Source organism: Empidonax traillii, unplaced genomic scaffold (genome assembly GCF_003031625.1).
Source record: "Empidonax traillii isolate 1590-97213 ecotype Southwest subspecies unplaced genomic scaffold, ASM303162v1 scaffold519:size850040, whole genome shotgun sequence".
Classification (NCBI taxonomy): Eukaryota; Metazoa; Chordata; class Aves; order Passeriformes; family Tyrannidae; genus Empidonax; species Empidonax traillii.
In genome coordinates this window covers 362,362-382,158 of record NW_020955712.1, presented here as the reverse complement: position 1 = coordinate 382,158, position 19,797 = coordinate 362,362, and the positions used below count along the sequence as shown (strand labels likewise).

Sequence of the window (19,797 nt, the reverse complement as noted above, 5' to 3'; positions counted from 1 at the left end):
TCCTAGTCCCACTGGACTGGAGACTGAAGAGTTGATTTTTGCAGAACCAGATTGTTGAGTACCAGAAGAGCACTTCTATGAGTAAATAAGTTCCCTTCTTCATAGAGGATTTATTTTCTCTTCAGATTTGGCCTCATTGAGCTACCTGAGTGGATGGTGGTCTGGGGTCAAGACCTCGTCCCCTTGGTGTCTTTGCTCATTTGATAAAGCAAAAATTCTGCTTCATTCTCTAACTAGGAAATCAATACTAAAAATCCTAGCATCTCATTATACTATCAAAGACCCTTTTTTCAACTCAGAGGGCTGATGCTTTTTAAAAAGTGAGAGTGATTAAAAAAATTCAACACAACCCACGTTAAAAGATACAATTTTCTTTTCCAAACAGCACCACCCTCCTCGCTCATGACTGCAGCCAGGAAGGTTTTCCTTTCTCTTCCTCTGAAGGAGACAGTGAAAAGGCAGTGCCCTCTTGAAGTTCAGATGTTAATTACTGTGTTAGAATATTTTGCTAAATTACACAGCATGGCCTCAGGAGATAACAGGCACTAAGAGAAGGGAGGGGAGTGGATACCCGTCTACATGCTGCACCGCAGACTCAGACGTGGGGGGAAGGCAATTAGACGGGGAGTATTTATCCTCCCTGCACCACCACCCCGAGGCTTTCAGTTAGCAGCATGTACCCAGCCAGGGAAACGATGGGAGTGTGCCAAGATTTTAAACGATGCTGAAATGGGAACTGTCTCTGCCAACCAGACTGGAGGTAGGAGACAACTCCTGCAGAGAAGCAACTGTCCTGCCTGCTGCCAGCCTGCCGGCTCTGATCCCTGCTGATTCACGGCTCCCGGGAGCTGTCCTCCATCTCCAGGGCTGGCAGCAAGACCCTAAAAGCGTCTTGTCTCGGGTCAGGTCATTGACCTGAGATATCTTCTGGGGATATCGCCTGCACACCCACAGAGCCCCAGCAGCAATAAACCCCCTCAGGCTGGAGGGATCTCTGTGAATTGATCCCGCAGCCACAGTTCTGCAGCTTCCCTAGTCCTCCTATGATGAGCTGCTTCCTTGGGGTTTGCTCTGAACCTGCCCCAACAGCCCTGCCCGAGGCACCTGTGGGGACTGAGAGTGGGATGGTGCCACAGCAAGGCTGCTTCCTGTCACCCCTGATGTCCAATCAATCCCCTTATATCCCAGAGATGGGGGTGAACAACAGGATGGGTAAAAAAAAATGGGCTGGATGGTTGGGCTCAGAAGGTTGTAGCTATTGGATTGCAACCCAGCTCTATCTGAGGGCCAGGGATGAGCAGTACCGAGGCACTATCCTGGGACCTGCCCTATTTAGCATCCTTATCCATGGCATAGAGGAGGTGAGGAGCACTGTCTTGTGAAGTTTGGAGATTTGGGAGTAGGGGATTTTGAGATTTGGCCATGTCCTGAATGTGCTGAAGGAGCTGCCATCCAGAGGGACCTCAGTGGGGTGGAGAAAAGTGTCAAGAGAAAACTTGAATATTCAACAATAAATTAGGCTGGTGCAGGACTAGAGCACAGGGACATGGGCAAGGGGTGGGATAGGATTACTGTGGGAGGTGAGAATGGGCAGAACCCACCCTGTGTTGCCTGCCTGTGGGACACCAGCCAGAGAGGCGCCCTGAGGGGACCACAGTGGCATTGCCACCCGGCATCCCCTTGAGCTTAAGTCCCCCAAGCCAGTTTTTCCACCTCCTCGCTTCGTTGCCATAGGCAACTGCTCAGGTTACCTGGCTGTAAAGCCAGCTCTGGCTGCTAAATGGCGTCATAAAAATAAACAAATGCACCCAAAGCAGCACCCAGCACCAACCACCTTGGCTGGAAGTGGCTGCCCCTGGCAGGGGGCTGGCAGGAAGGTGGCAGCTCCCAGCCCCAGAGGCACCTCCTGAGTCAGTGTCCCATCAGCATCCACTGAGGATGAGACTGAGACACAAGAGGAGCCAAACCTCCCAACACCACTCATCTGTCCCGGCTCCTGCAGAGCACGGCTGTGGCTCCACACTGGCTGCGAGCCCTCTTTCCCCTGCAGACTTCAGCAATCACCAAGAACTGGGCTGGGTCTCTCAGGATCCAGTGCTAATTCTCCCTCCTCCCCAGCAGCACTGAGGGGATGAATCAGGGAGGTCACTAATCTGGGGTGACCCATGCCCACCCTGCTGATACACACACAGCCATGGCAGCACAGAGCTGGACGAAGAACAGCCAGCTCCAACCCCGCTTAGGAAAGAGCTAGGGGAGGCAAAAGTGGTGACAATCAGTGAACAATAGATGGCAGGCAATGTTATTTATTATCTCTACATCTTCAGTAGCCACGGGGCACTTCTTGCACCACGCACAGGGCTCTGATCGTTCGACTGACATTTGCTGCTCCCTTGTCTTAACCCGTTTTCTACATTTTGCTGCCTCTGCCAAAGGCCATGGAAAAGAAGAAATACGGCCAGTCTGCAATAACTAAGGTCCCTTGGTTGTTCTCCTGGTTTTAGTTAGTTTTGGGGGGACATGCAATGTGAAGCATTGTTGGAGCAGGGCTGAATGTGGCCCCCAGGGTTTGGACATGGGGCAGAGGCTTTGGGACAGCAAGGATGTCAGCATGTTCACTCCTCACCATCCTGGAAGGGCAGAATGAGATGTACAGGGACAAGCTGAGAGTGGTTTTGTGAAATAAAGTGAGGCAGGAGTAGAGAGGGCTATAGGAGAGCTGGGAGGAGACAGTGAAATTTCCCTCTTGCTGAGACATGCACAGGAGCCAGGACAGCTTTCTGAAACTGCTAAATCTGGTTTTGTCCAGACAGATAAAAAGACCCATGGAGGAGTATCTTCCTGGAAGATGCCACCACTGGTCCCAAGTGGGAAGCAGGCAAGGGCCAGGCCCACAGTGCCCTGAGTGCCCTGGTTGCAGCACCACCATTCCCTGGGAAGGCCTTTATCCCAGGAACAATGCCCTCTCCCAGCCCACCCTCGATTCCCCGAAGCTCTGAGGGAAGAATGGGAGGAAAACCCTTTTATTTCTATTTAACATCTCTGTTTTGTTATTCTTTTCACGGGCTTCCCAGATTTGATGGCTGCTATAGTCCTCTTGTTCTCATCTGCAAAGGGATCTCCTCCTTTCCGCGATTGTCTCCAACTCTGATCTTTGAGGTGACCTTGGGGATTCATTTCCCTTCTCCAACCCGAAATCCGGACTGTTCCAAGCATAAAAACATGTTTTGATCCAAACCATCATTCAAATTCACTATGTTCCATCAAACCACTTGGATGGACCCATCTTTTACTTCCCTTGGTAAACCACCTCTTTGCCTAAAATCCCAATTCTGACCCCACCAGATGTTATTGTGAAGACACTCTCCACCTGTACAAACCTCACCCCAAACCCTCAGAATAGCACTGAAAATTAAACTTTTTAATTCTTTGGGGATTGAGCTCTTGGGAGATGCAGTCATGGTGTTGGATGTGGTGGCAGACCCTTCCTTCTCCCCCTACCCTGTTTTCCAGCAGGTGGTTCCAGTGATGGGTGACAAGGAGGACACAGCAGAGATCCCTGGGATGGGGGCTTGGTGTGGACCATGTTGGTATCAAGCGGCACAGCCACTCCCTTGGCTCCCAAAACATTGCCTGGGTGAGGTGGCAGCTCTGACCCAAGTTTATTTTGCTGTTATCAGTCACCCATTCCTGTGTCTGACACCAAACACAGTGGTCTGCCCGCTTCCCCGAGGACAGCGACAAGCATTGGTACCATTAACCAGCAAACCCCAGCATTTATCACTCCAGCCTCACTCCAAATTAACTTCTCTTTTGATTTTTTTTTCTTGGTCTTTTTCAGCCTGCAAAACCAACCCATCCACACCACTCAATAAATAGCACTGGTGTTGTCCCCCAATGCCCCAGCCACGTCCCCAGCTCTTCCTCACCCAGCACGGATGTCCTCACTGCCATCCCTCCCTCCCTCCCTCCCTTCCAGCTAATGATGCTGTTAATGAACTTTTATTTGCAGGGAGAGGAAAGGAGCTGGAGAGGGGAAGCTTTGCAGGGACAAGGGAAGAGACATTCCTGCCTCAGTCATCAGGCAACTTTCCCCTTCCTCTTGCTCACTCCCTCACTGACCTTTGGCTGGGTCTGCCAGAGCTATAAAGGAAAAGGGAAAAAGGAAAAAAAAAGAAAAAAAGAAACTAAAAAGCAAGAGGAGCTGAAAGGACAGGCACAGGGACTGATGTTATCTTGCCTCTGCTAATGATTTATGGTCAAAGGATGGATGGATGAAGGCAGAGGGAGCTGTGCAGGATTGTGGGCAGCACAGAGGGAGTTTGCTGGGGGATGACCAAGGGAGAAGGAGTCAGTGAGGGGCTGAGACTGTACATGGGGACATACGTGCTGATCAGCAGAAGGAGAAAATACCCACGGTGAGTGCCACTACACCTTGTGAACCCGTCTCAAGGCACCTGGAGGTCCCAGATCTTACAGGCCATGGTGACACCCCCTCCTCCCTTGGCACACAGACCATGTGGTTCATGGAGCTCACCAGGGGATGAGCACTCTGCACAGTTAGGGACTGTCCACACTTTCATGGAGCACCCAACAGGGCCAGACTGTGCAGATGTCCCGGTCCTCTCCCACCTCCTCGGCTGCATCTACAGCCTTGTTTTGGTTCTGGCAACCATCTCGGAGCCTGGCACCTATCACTGCTGATAAATAGGTGATCCTGTTCCCCTGGGCTGGCCCTGTGCACCAGGATTAGCTGACAGCATCACAAAACAGTGGCATGAGCCATGGAAGAGGAATAGTGTGAGTAAAGATCAGAGCACTGCAGAGTGAGCAGTCACAGATCAACCATTTTGGGTCAGGAGAGCTGGGAGAGTCAGGCTCACCCATGCCAGCTAAGCTACGAGTCTTAGAATCACAGAATGGCTTGGGTTGGAAAGGACCTTAAAGATCATCTTGTTATTAAAGGTCCTCTAAGAAAGTCATCTTCCCTGAGAAAACAACACCACAGGGACAGACCTGTCCTGCTAAGGAACAGGGATGTATTTTTAAGTGCAAATTTATGCATGACATCTTGATATAATTAGTAAAGTCTTATTATGGAGCTGCCCCGTAGCAAAAAATATCCCTGACACATGAAATTCATATCCCTCTGCTCACCTCCAGATCACCACCACGTCCCCACATACCAGAAAGGTGACAAGAGGGACTGTGACAGGGCAGACAGGAGCGTGCAGGGGAAAAAATCCTGGCGGAGTCAGGGCTGGGTTGTGTCACCATTATGATGGGAAGCGGGAGGGAAATGGGGACTTTGCTAGACGTCAAGATCTTCCCCCTAAGGTGACACATGCCTCTGTGGGCAGAGACATTGGGGAAGTTTGGCTATTCTTAGTGTCCCTGTCCCACCTCCTCCTCTGGGTATGCGTGCCTCATCACGATGGCTACGCTCCTCCTCGCAAGCTACAATCACCATCTGTGAGCCCTACCCACAATATTACCACCAAGACAAAAACGTTTATGGCGTGTTTGCGTTCAGGGAAAACTTCCCATGCGCGTAAAAAAGTCATCACCAGCACTTTCTTTATCCTCCCCTTGCCCGGGGTCTAGCGGAGAACTTATTTTACAGCAAGTTATTTACGGCCTGACAGAAGCCACTGACAATTTGAGATTCACAGTTCCAACCCTGGGGAATGAGGCGGGTTTTTCTGAGGAGGCCTTCTACAGGCAGCAGCAGGAGACAAAACCATCTTTAAAACAGGATAGGGGGAAGCCCTCTCCTCCTCTACTGAACATTAACACTCAAGCTATCTCTTCTGTACATACTCACTGAGGTTTCTACCACTACCCTGAGCCACAGGGAAGCTCAGGGTCTGACCTAAGCTCATCAGGAGCTCAGCGTCTGAAATTCCCCCAGCGCTGCTGACAGGGCTGGGTTTCTTCTGCACTATGTGGAGAGTAAGGGCATAAGGGACTTAATTTCTCTCCCTCTTTCCTCCCCTCAGTCTGTCTCATCCATTCAGGTGGCTTCACCTGCTTTAAGAAGCTTTTTAAGCCGCTTAGGTGGGGAGGTGGGGATTTTCACAACATTGGGATTTGCAAACTCAAACACTGGGTTCGCCATCCCAGCTGCTGGTCTTTGCAAACCCTTGGACAAAGGGAGCATGTGCTTTAATTATTGTGCTTTAATGATCAGAAACACAATGAGCAGGAAGAGCCAAGCACCCCTGCAGACGTAGGTACCTTTGAGGTGAGAAGTGTTGAATGCTGTCAAGGCAAAAATCTCTAGGAATCATAAAGCAAACATGGGATCCTAGAATGGTTTGGGTTTAAAAGGATTTTAAGGATCATCTTGATCCAACCCCCTGCCATGGGTAGGGACTTCTCCCACTAGACCAGGTTGTTCAGTTGGTCTTGAACACTTCCAGGTATGGGGCAGCCACAACTTTTCCACTACGAACCAGGGACATCTCCACACTGCGACCCAACAGCTTGGTGGAAAAAGGACAGACTCAGAAGGCATTTATTTACCTCCCTGAGGCAGGTGTAGATGGGGCAGACCAGGACTCGAAAGGGCTCTCCAGTGCTGCTCCTCATGGTCCCAAAGACTTCACAGAGGAAGGTGATGAAGCCCAGCCAGCGCTCCACGTCCCGCTGCTGCAGCTCCTCCCGCATGGTGAAATCCTTCTGCAAGGGGGGGACAGAGACAGGAAGCGGCATCAGCAAAACCACGGAGAGGCAACGGCTGCCCAGAGAGGGAATTAGGAGGAAATTGAAACTCGGGGTGGCGGGGAGGAAGACAGACAGACTGACTCTTTAGTAACAGTGGGGAGATTACCCAACGCAAAGCGGAGTGGCTGGGGTTTCAACACAGCAAAGCCTCCAGAAGGCAGGTACTATGGAAATACCACCAGCTCCTGCAATAACTGCCATGGCTTGCACTACAGATGGCATCCCCTGTGCCCTGCTGTCCCTCTAGGGCAGACACGGGGACCCTTTTCCACATGCACAACCAAGACCTTAAATAAAATTCAGGGGAAATGCTGGTGGCCCCGCAGGGCTCGGTGGTCCAGGTGGACCTGCCCAGCCCATTCATTCCAGTATCTTCAGCAGACTCAGTGTCTGGCCAGGAACATCCTAATGGTCTGGCAGCTCGATGGTGTCTCACAAAATAATGGCAGAGACTGGCTCCCTGCCCGACCAGAAGATCAGGGCAGCCTGGGCTTGGCATTAAAAGGTCACCCTGCTCCTGAGCTGATGGTTGCTATGACTAAGGATTATCCCAGTGACGTGATTTATGGATCAACATCAGGAGGAAGCATGCAGGGGGATAGATGCCTCCTCATCAGTCCTCCAGCTGGGGAGAAAACCAGGGTTTGTCCAAAGGCAGGATGCGACAAGGGATGTTTGTGCTGGGAGTGTGTGGCAAGGAGCACAGGACAATACAGGAAAGCAAATAAAAACCTTTCTTGAGGATGGCACAAGGGAGTGCATCGTGCTCAGAGTCAAGGAGGTTTCCCTGGGCTCTAAGTGATGCTGCAGAGCTTCTTGCATGACATCCCATGCGACTTTGCTTGTCCGTCTCCATAGTGACCTTTCCCTGGCACTAAAAATCAGTAGACACTGAGCAGGGGAGCATTAAAGCAGAGGACAAGTTCGTTCTCCACACCGTGTGTTCCCAGGGCGGGAACATTTGAACAACATTGCACAACATTTGAAATCCAGCAGCTAAATAAATTGTCCCCTATATCTTTTTCATCTGAGTTTGTTCCTCCTGCCTGAGACAAAGGGCCTTTTGGCTGCTCTCTGCGAAGCCAGGGAGACATAAAAGCCACCACTCCGAAGTTTGCCCTCGTGCCCTGGACAAGACACAGGAGATCTTTCATTTAGAACAAAGCTAAGTGAAGCAGCTACCAAAGAAAGCCAGGCAAAAGCGCAATGATTATTTTCATGACACAACTGCACGCACAGAAAATCCAAGGCAGGAGCTATTTATATGTTTCATTACAAAAGGAAAAATAAAATACGTATTTGCATATGCAGGAAAAAGACTTGTAAAATAACCAAGGCACTTATTAACCAAACAGTGATGACTAATTCCTCTCTACACCCATTTCCATAAGTGAGTTGCCCAACTGTGTCTGCAACTCAACCTGCAGCCAAATCCTGTTGGGTCTTCCCAGACTCTCTGGGGGAGTTTGCAGAGTTCATCCTTTCATTATCCAGCCAGTCCCTGGGCAGCGATGGAGGAGTTATTTGCCAGCTCAAGTTATCATCCCAGAGTTACCAAATTACTCATTTTGGAGCTTTCACTTGAATTTTAATGCAAAAAAAAAGTCAAAGAGAAATGATGTTCTGAATTACTGAGAAATTAAAAAAGCAAGTGAGAGCATCCCATGCCCCTTGTCTGCCTTGTCCACCCATAGAGTGGAGGGAAAAAGCTCCCTTTGAACCCCAGAGCATTTCCTTGATACCCTGAGACCTCTCCATCCCCTGGCACTGTCTCCTGCATCTCATGCAGCATCCCACCTCCAGCCCCCAACCCATTCTGCCCCCCAACACTCCTTGTCCTGCCTGGGAAAGTCCACACTGACGTTCCTGGGGAGCTGCACCATATTTTGGGATCCTTGGGGCATGCTGGGAAATTCCTAGAGGCTTGGGATAACTGCATGGGCTCTGTGGTCCCGGATTACTGGGAAAGAATAAAAACCACTGCAGGAAATTCTCCCCCTTCCTGTTTCTGCTTCAAACACAGTGCCCTGCTCCTCAACCTTGCAAGAGAGAAAACTGACTCTTCAACATTTTTTCATAAAAAAAATATTTTCTGTAAAAAAAACCCCAAACAATCAAACCAACCAACCCCCTAAAAATTCCGTAAAACAACCAGCAAACCAAACCAAACTCATCAGGCCTGGGATGGGAGCTGGGTAAGAAGGGAAGTCACCACTCATCACCCTCTTTTTTTTTTTTTTTTATGCTGTGGCAGCCTGTGTGCGATACCACTCATCGGGGACATTGCAGAACACTGCCCACAACTCTGCAGCTGAAGAAGACCCTTGTAAAAGAAAAGGGACTGGAGTCCCCTGTCTCCTTCAGTCACAAAAAAAGCTTGTGCAGACTTTGACGGACCCCATGAAGGATGGGAGAGGGGGATGGAATGTGGGATGGATGAAGGAGTCACCAAGATCACTTACACCCAGAACGTGACGCTGCAGTGGGAATAATTTTGCTCCACCTGCAGACTCAGGCTGGTCCAAATTTTGCAAAAGGAGATGATTTGCATGCGCTCCGCGAAAGTAGGAAAAGAACCCTTCCTAGAGGTTTTCTAGACCACACCTGCCTACAGGCCAGAGCTGGGCTTGGCAAGGAACCTCCACGGCAGCTGGACTTGCAGTGCCAGGGCTATCCTGAAGCATCCTGACACACCCATCTGCTTCAGGTCTGGCATGAGCGGTGCACGAGGAAGGTGGTCCAGGGAGTTCTGCCCTTAAATTTGGCTTCCAGACAGCAGGTTTGACCTGAATGCCGCCCATGCAGAGGTGTCCCACCTCCCTTGGGGTATCCATGTCTGAGGAGACCTTCTAGGTGGTTTGATCTGTGGATTTTACACGTACAGTTCACCTGGCTGCAGGCCAGCCGTGCTCCCAGCAGGACGTGAGACCCTGGGAGAACACGGGGACCAGAGGGGGTCTAACCAAAAGGGATGAGCCAGAGCAACCACAGGGGAAAGGTGAGGAGCTGGCCAGCAGGGAAGAGCGGCTCAGTGGGGAACAACCCCCGTGTACGTCCTGCGTGCCCGGGGCACTTCCGATGAAGCCCTGCCCTGACCTGCAGACCTCCCCACGCCAGTGACAAGCCTTGAGGGGGCTGAAAAGCTCTGAAACCAGACTGCCGGGTCACTGCCCTGCCCAGTGAACTTTATTTGCTCTGGAAATGCCTCACGGAGTTATATAAAAATAACCTGTGGATTGGCTTGCCCCATGCCTAGGTGGTGATGTCAGGGCAGCAAGCAAATTATCTTTCATCAGTTTGGCTGTATTTTTAAACACGAATTGTATTACTAATTTGGGGGTGCTCTGGCCTGTAGATAATCTGGGTGTGTTTACTGGATGACCTTCATTCAGTGCCTATAGTTTAAAATAAAATGTATTTATACCAGGTAGCAGAGTTGACCTCCCTTCTCTGCCTGGTTTGGGAGAAGAATTCATGGGGAAACCATGTGGCAAGTGGGAGGATGCCCTCGGGACCTCTAAAGAGGTCTCATACAGGACAAGTTTGGGGCATAAACCTGAAGGCTGAGCACGTTCATCATGTTGGGCCTCACCATACGTGATGGGTAGGTTAGGATGGCGTGTATTCACATGTCATAGAGATGACCTGTGGCTCAGCCCATCTTCTGACATCCCCTGTTGGACCCTTTGTAAGCTTGGCTGAAACTCCTGCCAGCAGTGGAAATTCAAAATGCCTTTATCTCGGGCATCTCCACTCTTGGACCCCAGTGAGAGCCCACTCCTCATCCCAGTGTAGGTGCACGGCATGCAACACTATCCTTTCCTGGCCACTGAGACCTCCCCAAGCCTAGGACCAAGCTAGAAGAGCCAAGAGGAATGGCCACTCCATGGGAGAGGAGGCAGATCCATCCTCTAACATTTTTGGTGGGCAGCAGAGTCAAGTGGGATGAGAAGCAGCATTTTGCCACCAGATCTAAGCCCGCACTCCAGCCTAGACAGCTGCAGCTGAAAATTCATCCCTTGGGAGTTTGCCACACTTTTTTTAAGACGAGTTCCAAATAACTTTTCCCCAGATCTGGGCCCACCGACTCATGGCTGACTCTGTCAGCAGCAACCGAGGGCAAAAGTTTAGCGTGGGATAAAAATGAGGGTTAATTTAAGCATCGCCACCTTCTGATGGAAAAAAAAAAGGACACATTTGGGCTTGTTGCTCTGTAAACACAGGGCTCTTCCTCTGGCAGCTCTGCTGTTTACTCAGTCATTGTCAAGGAGGCAGGAAATACTGAGTCAGAAATACTGCACAAAAAGAAATATATAATGCTTAGATATCCGTGCTAGGAGCTATATAAAAAGCTGAGAGAGGCTGTGCTAAATAGTTGATCTTACTGGCAATGTGTTGCAAAAGGCTGGAGCCCTAAATGGCTCTTTGGAAGGGGCCTGAGACAAATCAAATGGGCTGGAGGAGGGAGATGCTGGGTAGAGGTTGAGACATCCTTTGCTGCTGTCCTGGAGAAGCACATCCTTCACCCACTCCCTCCCCAGACCTTCCTAAACTCCATAAGAGGTATTCTGCGAGTTAACATCACTGCATTGCTCCTTGCTTATAATTTAAATTCTGTTTGTGTTTAGGTCCTGGCTAGAAGGAGGTTCTGGAGTGTAGCTTTGCTTTCTGAGGAGTATAACCCAGTGAGATGAGTAGTTTGTAGCACTGGCATTCAGAAGAAGCTCAGGAGGTAATGAAGGAACCTGTGACAGCTCTGCCCATGGATGGTTGGGGTCTCAACGAGCTCCTCTGTACCACTCACAGCTTCACCGGGAATGTTTCACTCCACAGACACCACTACACGACCTCCTTTGCTGGAGATGGTGGGACATGGCAGGACCATTGGTTCTTCTCTCCCTTCAGCCTCCTGCAGCAACACTCCAGGCCTCTCTTATCTGACCCAGGGACAGAACAACACTGAGATCCCAACACGCCATTCCCTCCCACGCTGCCAGTACAGACAACAGGACAAAGCAGAGGCATCGGGATGGGCTGCCCAGGGAGGTGGTGGATTCTCAGCCCCCGGAGGTTTTTAAGATGAGACTGGACATGGCACTGAGTGCCATGGTCTGGGAACCACGGTGGTAGCGGATCAAAGGTTGGACTTGATGATCTCAGAGGTCTTTTCCAACCTGGATGATTCTATGATTCTATGATTCTAACATGATGATAGAAAGCCTGCTTTGAGCCTACAGCTTCCATGCAGGACCTGGAAAAGAGCAGTACGGGAGTCTGGGGTTTACTTCCAGCCCTGTGTTGCTCCCATCACCACTGCACGCTGATTTCCCATCCGGCAAAGGGGAATGGTTTACTCATCTCCCTCTGCAAAGTGCTCTGGGGTGTGTGACTGAGACATGCAAATCACGGCAATTATCATGACTCCCAAGAAAGGAGCCATTGACATTTAAAGCAGATAAAGCTTTTAAAATTACAGATGACACCCTGCGCCCAGCCTTGCGAAGGTCCCGGCTTCACCCAGCCACGAAGGAATTTCACTCCCACAGACTTTCATCACGTCCTTTCCTCCAGGCTGGATCTGCACCACATCAGCGTGCACCAGCTTCTTCTCGGGGTGCTTTGGCCATTTTGGGAAGAGCAGGAAACCCAACTGGGGGCCTTCAGTGTGGGTCTGATTTCATGATGGTCACAGGTCCGTGAATGATTTTAATCAGAGAGGTTTCAAAAATGCCTTGCATGGTGAAGGTCCAGGTTACCAGGACTGTGACCACCCCTCAGCCGACCACCAGACGACTTATAACTTGCATTAGATGTCACTGACCAATTCATAAAATCACAGAATCACAGAATGTTTGGGTTGGAAGAGACCTTAAGGCTCTTCTTGTCTCAGTTCCTTGCCATGGGCAGGGACACCTTCCACTAGACCAGGTTGCTCCGAGCCCTGTTCAACCTGGCCTTGGACACTTCCAGGGATGTGGAATCCTTCCTATTCTACAAGAACAACTCACCAAAGATCCAGCAGCCACCAGGCAGACACAAGCAGTGTTTATTTCTTGCAGAAGAATTTGGGTAAGAAGGGGAAAATAAGGTCAGAAAACCTCTGGTTCTTCTAAAGGATAGGCAAACTCCCAGGATTAAGAACATAATGAATTTTAAATTCCCAGGTCTGGGTAACTGAGGCAGCAGATGATGATCAGAGCCAACAGGAGCTCTGTGGGCACTTCCTGTGTCTACAAACACCCTGAGGTGACCAACAGAGTGGTCACTTGAACCTCCTGCCCCCTGATCTCACCATGACCTCTCTATATCTGGCTCCAAATCTGGGATCAGCAAGCAATTACCCACCCAATGTGGGCGTCTCATGGCTTGAGCTAGTGATGTCTGTGAGGTCCTTGGGGGCTTTGGAGGTGCAAGCAGTTAATTATTGATTTATCTCAGGCTCAAATCGCCCTGGTGGGGACATAATGATGGATGTGCAAACAAAAATGTTGCAGTTAACCTCGCATTTGCTAGAGATCCTGGAGGACTGTTTGGGTGGAAGCTCTGAGAGGGCCAGGAGGGTGAATTCAGTAGCACAGCCTGTGCACTACCAACAACAAACACCATTTTGCCCTGGGTGTTTGCCAGCACCTCCTCCAGTGCTACCCAGGTGACGGAGCTGTCTTCCTTGTCACTTAATTTTTATTGCCACCCTTCCTATCTCACACCTTTCTGGATTCCCAAACACGTGCCAGGGTGTCAGCTCAGCTGGATAACAGCAGTTTATCACCACTTTAAAGGCTTGTTATCCCACGAACCCAGACACAGCAAAACATCATTACCAGCCTCAGCTGGATCTTGCAGAGAGCAGAGGGACACAGACAGATCTGCAATCTGCAGGACAGACAGACAGGGAACTAATGATGTGTTTGAGAACCAGAAGCTGGTCTCTCTCTCCTGTGGAGAGGGACTGGAGAGGAGATAAGGGACCACAAGGAAATGCAAATTAATTTCCTTGTTGGGACAAAGCATCCATGTCCCTTAGAGCATCCCAACCCTAGGCCAGCAATCCTGTCCTCCACTACCACGGAGGTGGTAAGAAGAAGGGGGATCAAGCACAGTGGATCCCTGCTCATACCAGCATCTGCAGCAGCATCTATACCCCAGCTCCTTGAAAAATATATAAATCTCTCAGGCCACGGACTGCACCCATCACAGCAGGACCTCAGTGCAAAACCATAAAGCTTTGAAGAAATACCAGGAAAAAAAATATTAGGAGGCTACTTTATGTGGATGGGGATGGTTTGGTGGGCAGTTTGCAAACCCTTCCCCACATCAGGGCAGGGTCGGAGCCTCAACATCATCCCCACATCTGTTCAGAGGTCACTTTTGGGCCCGAAAAAATGCCCATCCCACTCGCAACACCAACCTGGGGCGATGGCTGGGAACCCCAATTGTGGCTGACAGATGGATCCTGCTTGCAAAAGCCACATCTTGAGACATGTGCCCAGCCTTGCAGCCTGGGAGGACGCAGGAGGGACCAGCTGGATTTTGTCAGCAGGATGCATTCTTATTCCAAGCTCTGCACATGCAATGTCTCCTCTTTATAAGGTGGAGGCAACAAGGGATCTGTGGGGACAGGCTGAGTTTGGAGAGAGGGATATAAGAGGAGGAAAAGTGTCTCTGGAAGCAGGTGCTGCTTGGTTCAGACACCAGGGCTGCAGGAATTCCACCTGCACTCAAACGGAGGCTGTGACCATTGAAAGGCCAGCCTGTCTGTGGATGAATGAAACCAGGCAGGGAAAAGCAGGCAGCTAATCCCTTTTGCACAGGCACTCCTGGCTTACACTGGCTCAGTCCAAGGAGGGATTTTCCTGTGTGCCTGGCAGCAGAATCTTCTCCTGTGGGATGCTGAGACCTTCCCAGGAAGTGCATGCTTGGTGGTGTTCACCACGAGATGGGACTGGGACCATCAACCTGCTCAGCTGGCTGTGGAGTGCAAGGCACTGAAGTTTGGCCTCTGCCTCTCCTCAAGCCAGCACCAACGGATGAATGAAGCCCCCGGGGCTTTCCCCATCCCCAAAACCTGCCCCTGAAGTGGAAGCCCTCGAACCCTGCCATGCAGGGAAGCTGACGACTTTTGGAGGGACATCAGTGCACAGAGGTGGCTACAAACAGGTCCAGGAGGTATGAGGCACTACAGAATCAGGAAAGGACTCCTAAAGACCATCTCGTTCCAACTCCCTGCCATGAGCAGGGACACCTTCCACTAGAACAGGTTGCTCTAAGCCCTGTTCAACCTGGCCTTCAACACTTGCAGGGATGCAGGGGTAGCCAAAGCTTCTCTGGGCAACCTGGGACAGGGGCTTATCATCCTCACATCCTTCCCAATATCCCATCTAACCCTGCCCTCTGGCAGTGAAAAGCTATTCCCTTTCAACCTGTCCCTCCATCCCTTGTCCCAAGTCCCTCTCCAGCTCTCCTGGAGCCCCTTTAGGCACTAGAAGAGGCTCTAAGGTTCCCCTGGAGCCTTCTCTTCTCCAGGTGAACACCCTCAGCTCTCCCAGCCTGGCTCCAGAGCAGACGGGCTTCAGCCCTTGGAGCATCCTCCTCTGGACCCACTCGAACAGGTCTTTCCTGAGCTAAGGACTCTAGTGCCCCATTATGGCCAGAATTCTTGGCCTCTCTTCTCTACAAAAAACCCAAAAAACCCAGAAAGATGGATGCACAAAAACTTGGTAGGTGGGAGAGCAAGGGGGTCCGGCAGGCAGCCAGCCAGATTTGTTGTGGGATGGGCTTCCCTTTCATCTGCCCAGAGAACGAACCACACAGATGATCAAGGAACTGGAGGAGTTAACAGACTTCCAGCCAGAGATATTTGTGGCACCCAGAGTTCGTGTAAAGTTTCATACCGGGACCCTTTACTAAATTCTTTCAGTCATGGGAGAAAACACTGCAACTGTTTAGTCTGCAGGGAGGTGGTGGCTCTGGCCCAGCACTCAACGTCGCTGAGCAAACACGCTGGAAAGCAAAAAAAGGCTGAAAAACCCTCTTATCTCCTCCGTCTGCTTTTCACCATGTCCCTCCCACCACCATGGCCAGGCATCCGATGGCCATCGGGTACTGGTGCTGGATCCCCTTGCTGGAAACACAGCTCTGGGATGGGGGACAAGAAACCACTGAAAATCAAGACCTGGAGGTGAAGTACCAGTCTGCTAAACAATGTCATTTACCCAAAGGAGCTCAGAAAAATCTTCCTCAGGGGCTAACATTTACAAATTCTATGCAGCCAGGGAGCTTTTGCTATAAGAAATGTTGTTGTCTTTTTTTTTTTTTTTTTTTTTTTTTTTTTTTTTTTTTTAAGGCAGGTAAAAGATGCATTAATGTTTTCTGCTCATGCCTTGAAGCATGCAGGCATGGAGCACCCTACAACGCCCCTGAAGTTGCCTGTCCGTGCTGGGAAAGCTGAGATTACAGAAGAGACTTGCAGAAAGCAACATCAGCTGGTAAAAGCCTTCTATCCCTCCGTATTTTGCATCTCTTTGATCCCTTCATACCTTGTATCTCTAAAGGGATGCTCACGATTACCATGACTCATTTTGCAGCATATCTGCAGACTCTGAGCATCACCGTATGGTATGGGTTGGAATACTAAAGAGATACAAGGAAACACACCTTACTCTTATTAACCATGCAGAAGTGGAAAAGTTTTGTTTTTCCAGCCTGACACTATTTCCTTAACTGGTGGGCACTTCACTCTCATTGTCTCCACTTTCAGTTCCTGCTGCTCCTGGACTGGAAGTGTTATCCTAGAATCACAGAATAGTTGGTGTTGGAAGGGATCTTAAAGATCATCCTGTTCCAACCCTACTGGATTGGCAGGGACACCTTCCACTAGACCAGGTTGCTCGAAGACCTGTCCAACCTCATCGCTGGGTTTGGACTCCCAGCGCTGCGAGAGATGCCCTCTTAGTCCCTCTTTAATAAAGAATTATTATGTAGAGCAATAGCTATTAAAAAAGAAAAAGAGGAAAGAACAGTGGAGGAATTTATTACTAGGAGGGGAAAAGGAAGCACTGGTTTTGGCTGCTCAGTGAGGGGAGAGAGCATGGGGGGGACCCCACGGGTGACAGCACAGCTGATGAGACCAGAGGATGTGCCAAGCATCATCCAGCCTCACGTTCTTTGCTCCTGTCCCCAAGACCCGGCAAGCTGTGGGACAGGGACTTGAAATAATTCACTGACGTCTCATTCCTCACACCCCAAGTATCCTCTGGCTCCTCTGCTCCCGGGACTTACCCCACCAAAGCCTGTTTCCACCATCATTTTGCATTTGCTTGTTCAAATGTCAGCAGCAGGAAGAGATGAGGCTGTGCAAAACGATCCCCCTCAGGGGAGGTAAAAGGGACGCGGACTTCGTGGAAGCATTGATTCTCCAAACTCAGATTTTGACAGAGAGCAACACACAAAAATAACCACCAGTGAAAAAAACCCTGAGCCTAAGCCTGGCTGGGGGATGAGGAGGGTGCCCATGCTGCAGGTCACACAGGACCATCCCTTTGGGTGCCATCACAGCTATAAGGTCCACCTGGTTGGCAACTGAACCTTGTACAAATTCTTGTAATTCCTCCAGCAAACCTTAAACCAAGAGTTTTCCTCCAGGTGAGCACAGGAGCACCCCCTGTATGTCACGGGCCTGTGTCCAAGTGATGCCAGGGGTGGACAAAGCACAGGTTATCTCATTTTTCCCCTTTCCCAGGAGGGAAAAAGAGCTCTGCCCTCTCCAATAGCCTCCTACCCAAACCTCATCCTTGGGCTGATGCTGGCATGTGTGTCTGCTCTGGCCTTGGCTCAGGAGGTGATGTCCCTGGCACCTGCTTCTCCAGTGTGCTTCTGTGTCAGAAGGATGATGCTCCCTTTCCTGTCAAAGCCTCTGGGGGATGTGGGGGTTTTCAGGAGGGGTTCCAGTCAGGGTGATGCACCACAAAGCCCCCAGTGAGCCTCCAAAAATCCTGTCCTCAGGTGAGCTAAAGGGAACCACCTGACACCAGGGCTGGGGATCCCAAGGCAGCCATGGGTATGGGCAGCAGGGGTTTTCCAACCCTGCAGCATCCTGAAATCCCCACCTTGGGGTGCCTGCAGCAGCCTGAGCCGGATTTATGTCGGTGCAGGCAGGAGCAGATGGTCTGTCAGGAGGGTGCCTTAGGCCAGCTGAGTCCCTGGGCTGGCAGGAACATGCTCCCACATCCCGGGGTTGGATCTGAGCCTTTCAGGAGCAAACAGAGAGTGGGAGATGATGCCAGTTCAGCCTGAGCTGGGTGAGTCTCAGCACTGAAGTGTCCCCCTGCCTTTCCTCACCTCTCAGTCAAGGCATAAATGGACTTTGAGGTTCAGGGTTGTTTTTTTTTTTTCATCTCTGCCTCTCCTAGTAGGACTCCCAGCATCCTCACCCAGCAGCAGTGGCTGGGGGCAGCTAGGAGCCCACCCAGTGGTAGAATGCTGCCTGGCTTTGTCCCAGCGCTGCAGGCAGGGTGCAGGCAGGATGCAGGCAGGCTGAGCAGTCTGCAGTCTCCACCTAGAGCCCAGCAGAGCCTCTGCTCTGCACTGCAGCCCTACACACAGGGTGTGCACAGCTCCCACCACCCTAAGCCCCCCACCATCTGAACTTGGTTGTGCTTTTAGCAGGCGGCAGCAGCCCAGCCAGGGATGCTCCTGACATTCCTCACCACCAACCTACAGGGCAAAGGGGAGCCTCTGTTGAGTCCCACCACCACTGGAAGATGCTCATATTGGGCACTGACTGCCCAGCAGAGATGACAGACAACAGGTACCGTCCCTGAGGTCACACTATGTGCTGGAGCAGGGGATGGTTCCCCACAATGGCCTTGAAATCTTGGCCCCTCCAAGGTGTAAAGGATCCATGAGAAATCACACACAACTTTATTTACAGAGTACAGCTAATGGCTGTTTTCCACAACACACCTGAGCGTTGCAATATAAAACCTTACCAGGACAAGGAATTAAAGTCAAATATGCCAATCTTTACACTCCAAAGTTTTTTTTTTTTTTTTTTTTTTTTTTTTTTTACAATCCTAGGCCTGCTTGCCATCAATCTCTCAACTGCACGATGAACTGCTACCCCAAACTAAACACCTTTTCTGTGCAGAGCCATGACTGTAGCTGCATCAGATGGACTCCTGACCCCAGTGACCTGCAGGGCAGTAGGGTCAACTCCCTTGGCACCCCCTGTGACACTCACTGCTACATCACTGGCCCTGTGGCCACCTCCAGCCTGCAACTCTCCTTCTCAGAAGGGCTGTGATCCCCAAAACCCGTCCCTGAGCTCAGGCTGACATGCAGCGCAACGTCACTGCTCGTTTAATTTGGGGTCTGGCTCAACCATTCCCAGCTCAGAGACCACCTAGTGCTTGTGGGGCACAGCTCCTGTCCACATTCCCTCCATCCTACCAGTGGAAAATTGTCTTCCCCCCCGCTGCCCCCCACTTCATTAAACCCCTAGGTGTTGGACTACATCCCTTTCTGTGCTCCTTTAACACCCCTCCTCTCGCCAGCAGCCTCCCAGGAGGTGCTGCCCCGGCACCACCACGATCCTGCGTCATGGAAAGGCTGCGGACGGCTCCTGCAGCCGCCGTTCCGCCCCGGGGAGAAGCGGCGAGTTTAAAGCAGGCAGCTCGACATTTAATCCAGGGCTCTCCAGTAACTCCCGGGCCCGCACGGGACCCGTCTGCCAGCGGCTCCCGTAACCTCCCCGGCACAGCCCGGCGTTCTTACTACGGGCAGACAGCGGCGGCTTGGCCAGACCCGGGGGGAGTGACGGCAGGGACAGACAGCTCTGAGTGATGCCCGGCTCTGCCCTTCACCTGCCGGCGCGGGCAGGCAGCCAGCCCGCTCCCCTGGCTCCCTCTCCTGCCTGATGCTTACACTTGCACGAGTTCGGCCCCGGACGAGGGAAAAAAAAAAAACAAAACCCAAAAACCCTAAAATGAGAAGAATTAAAAAAAAAAAACAACAACAAAAAAAAACCGAACCCCAAACATTAACCCTAAAAGTTACACGACGTTAATATACGCA

At 50.9% G+C, this 19,797-nt stretch overlaps 1 protein-coding gene across 3 annotated transcripts in view; it reads right to left on the bottom strand.

Annotated features, from left to right (window-relative positions):
* CTIF (cap binding complex dependent translation initiation factor) overlaps nt 1-19,797 on the bottom strand; it is a 144,483-nt gene that overhangs the window by 14,247 nt on the left and 110,439 nt on the right. For all 3 annotated transcript variants that reach the window (XM_027896878.1, XM_027896879.1, XM_027896880.1), the window contains one exon: nt 6,526-6,681. In XM_027896878.1, the coding sequence (XP_027752679.1) occupies nt 6,526-6,681 (156 nt within the window). The remainder of the gene's footprint in view (nt 1-6,525; nt 6,682-19,797) is intronic.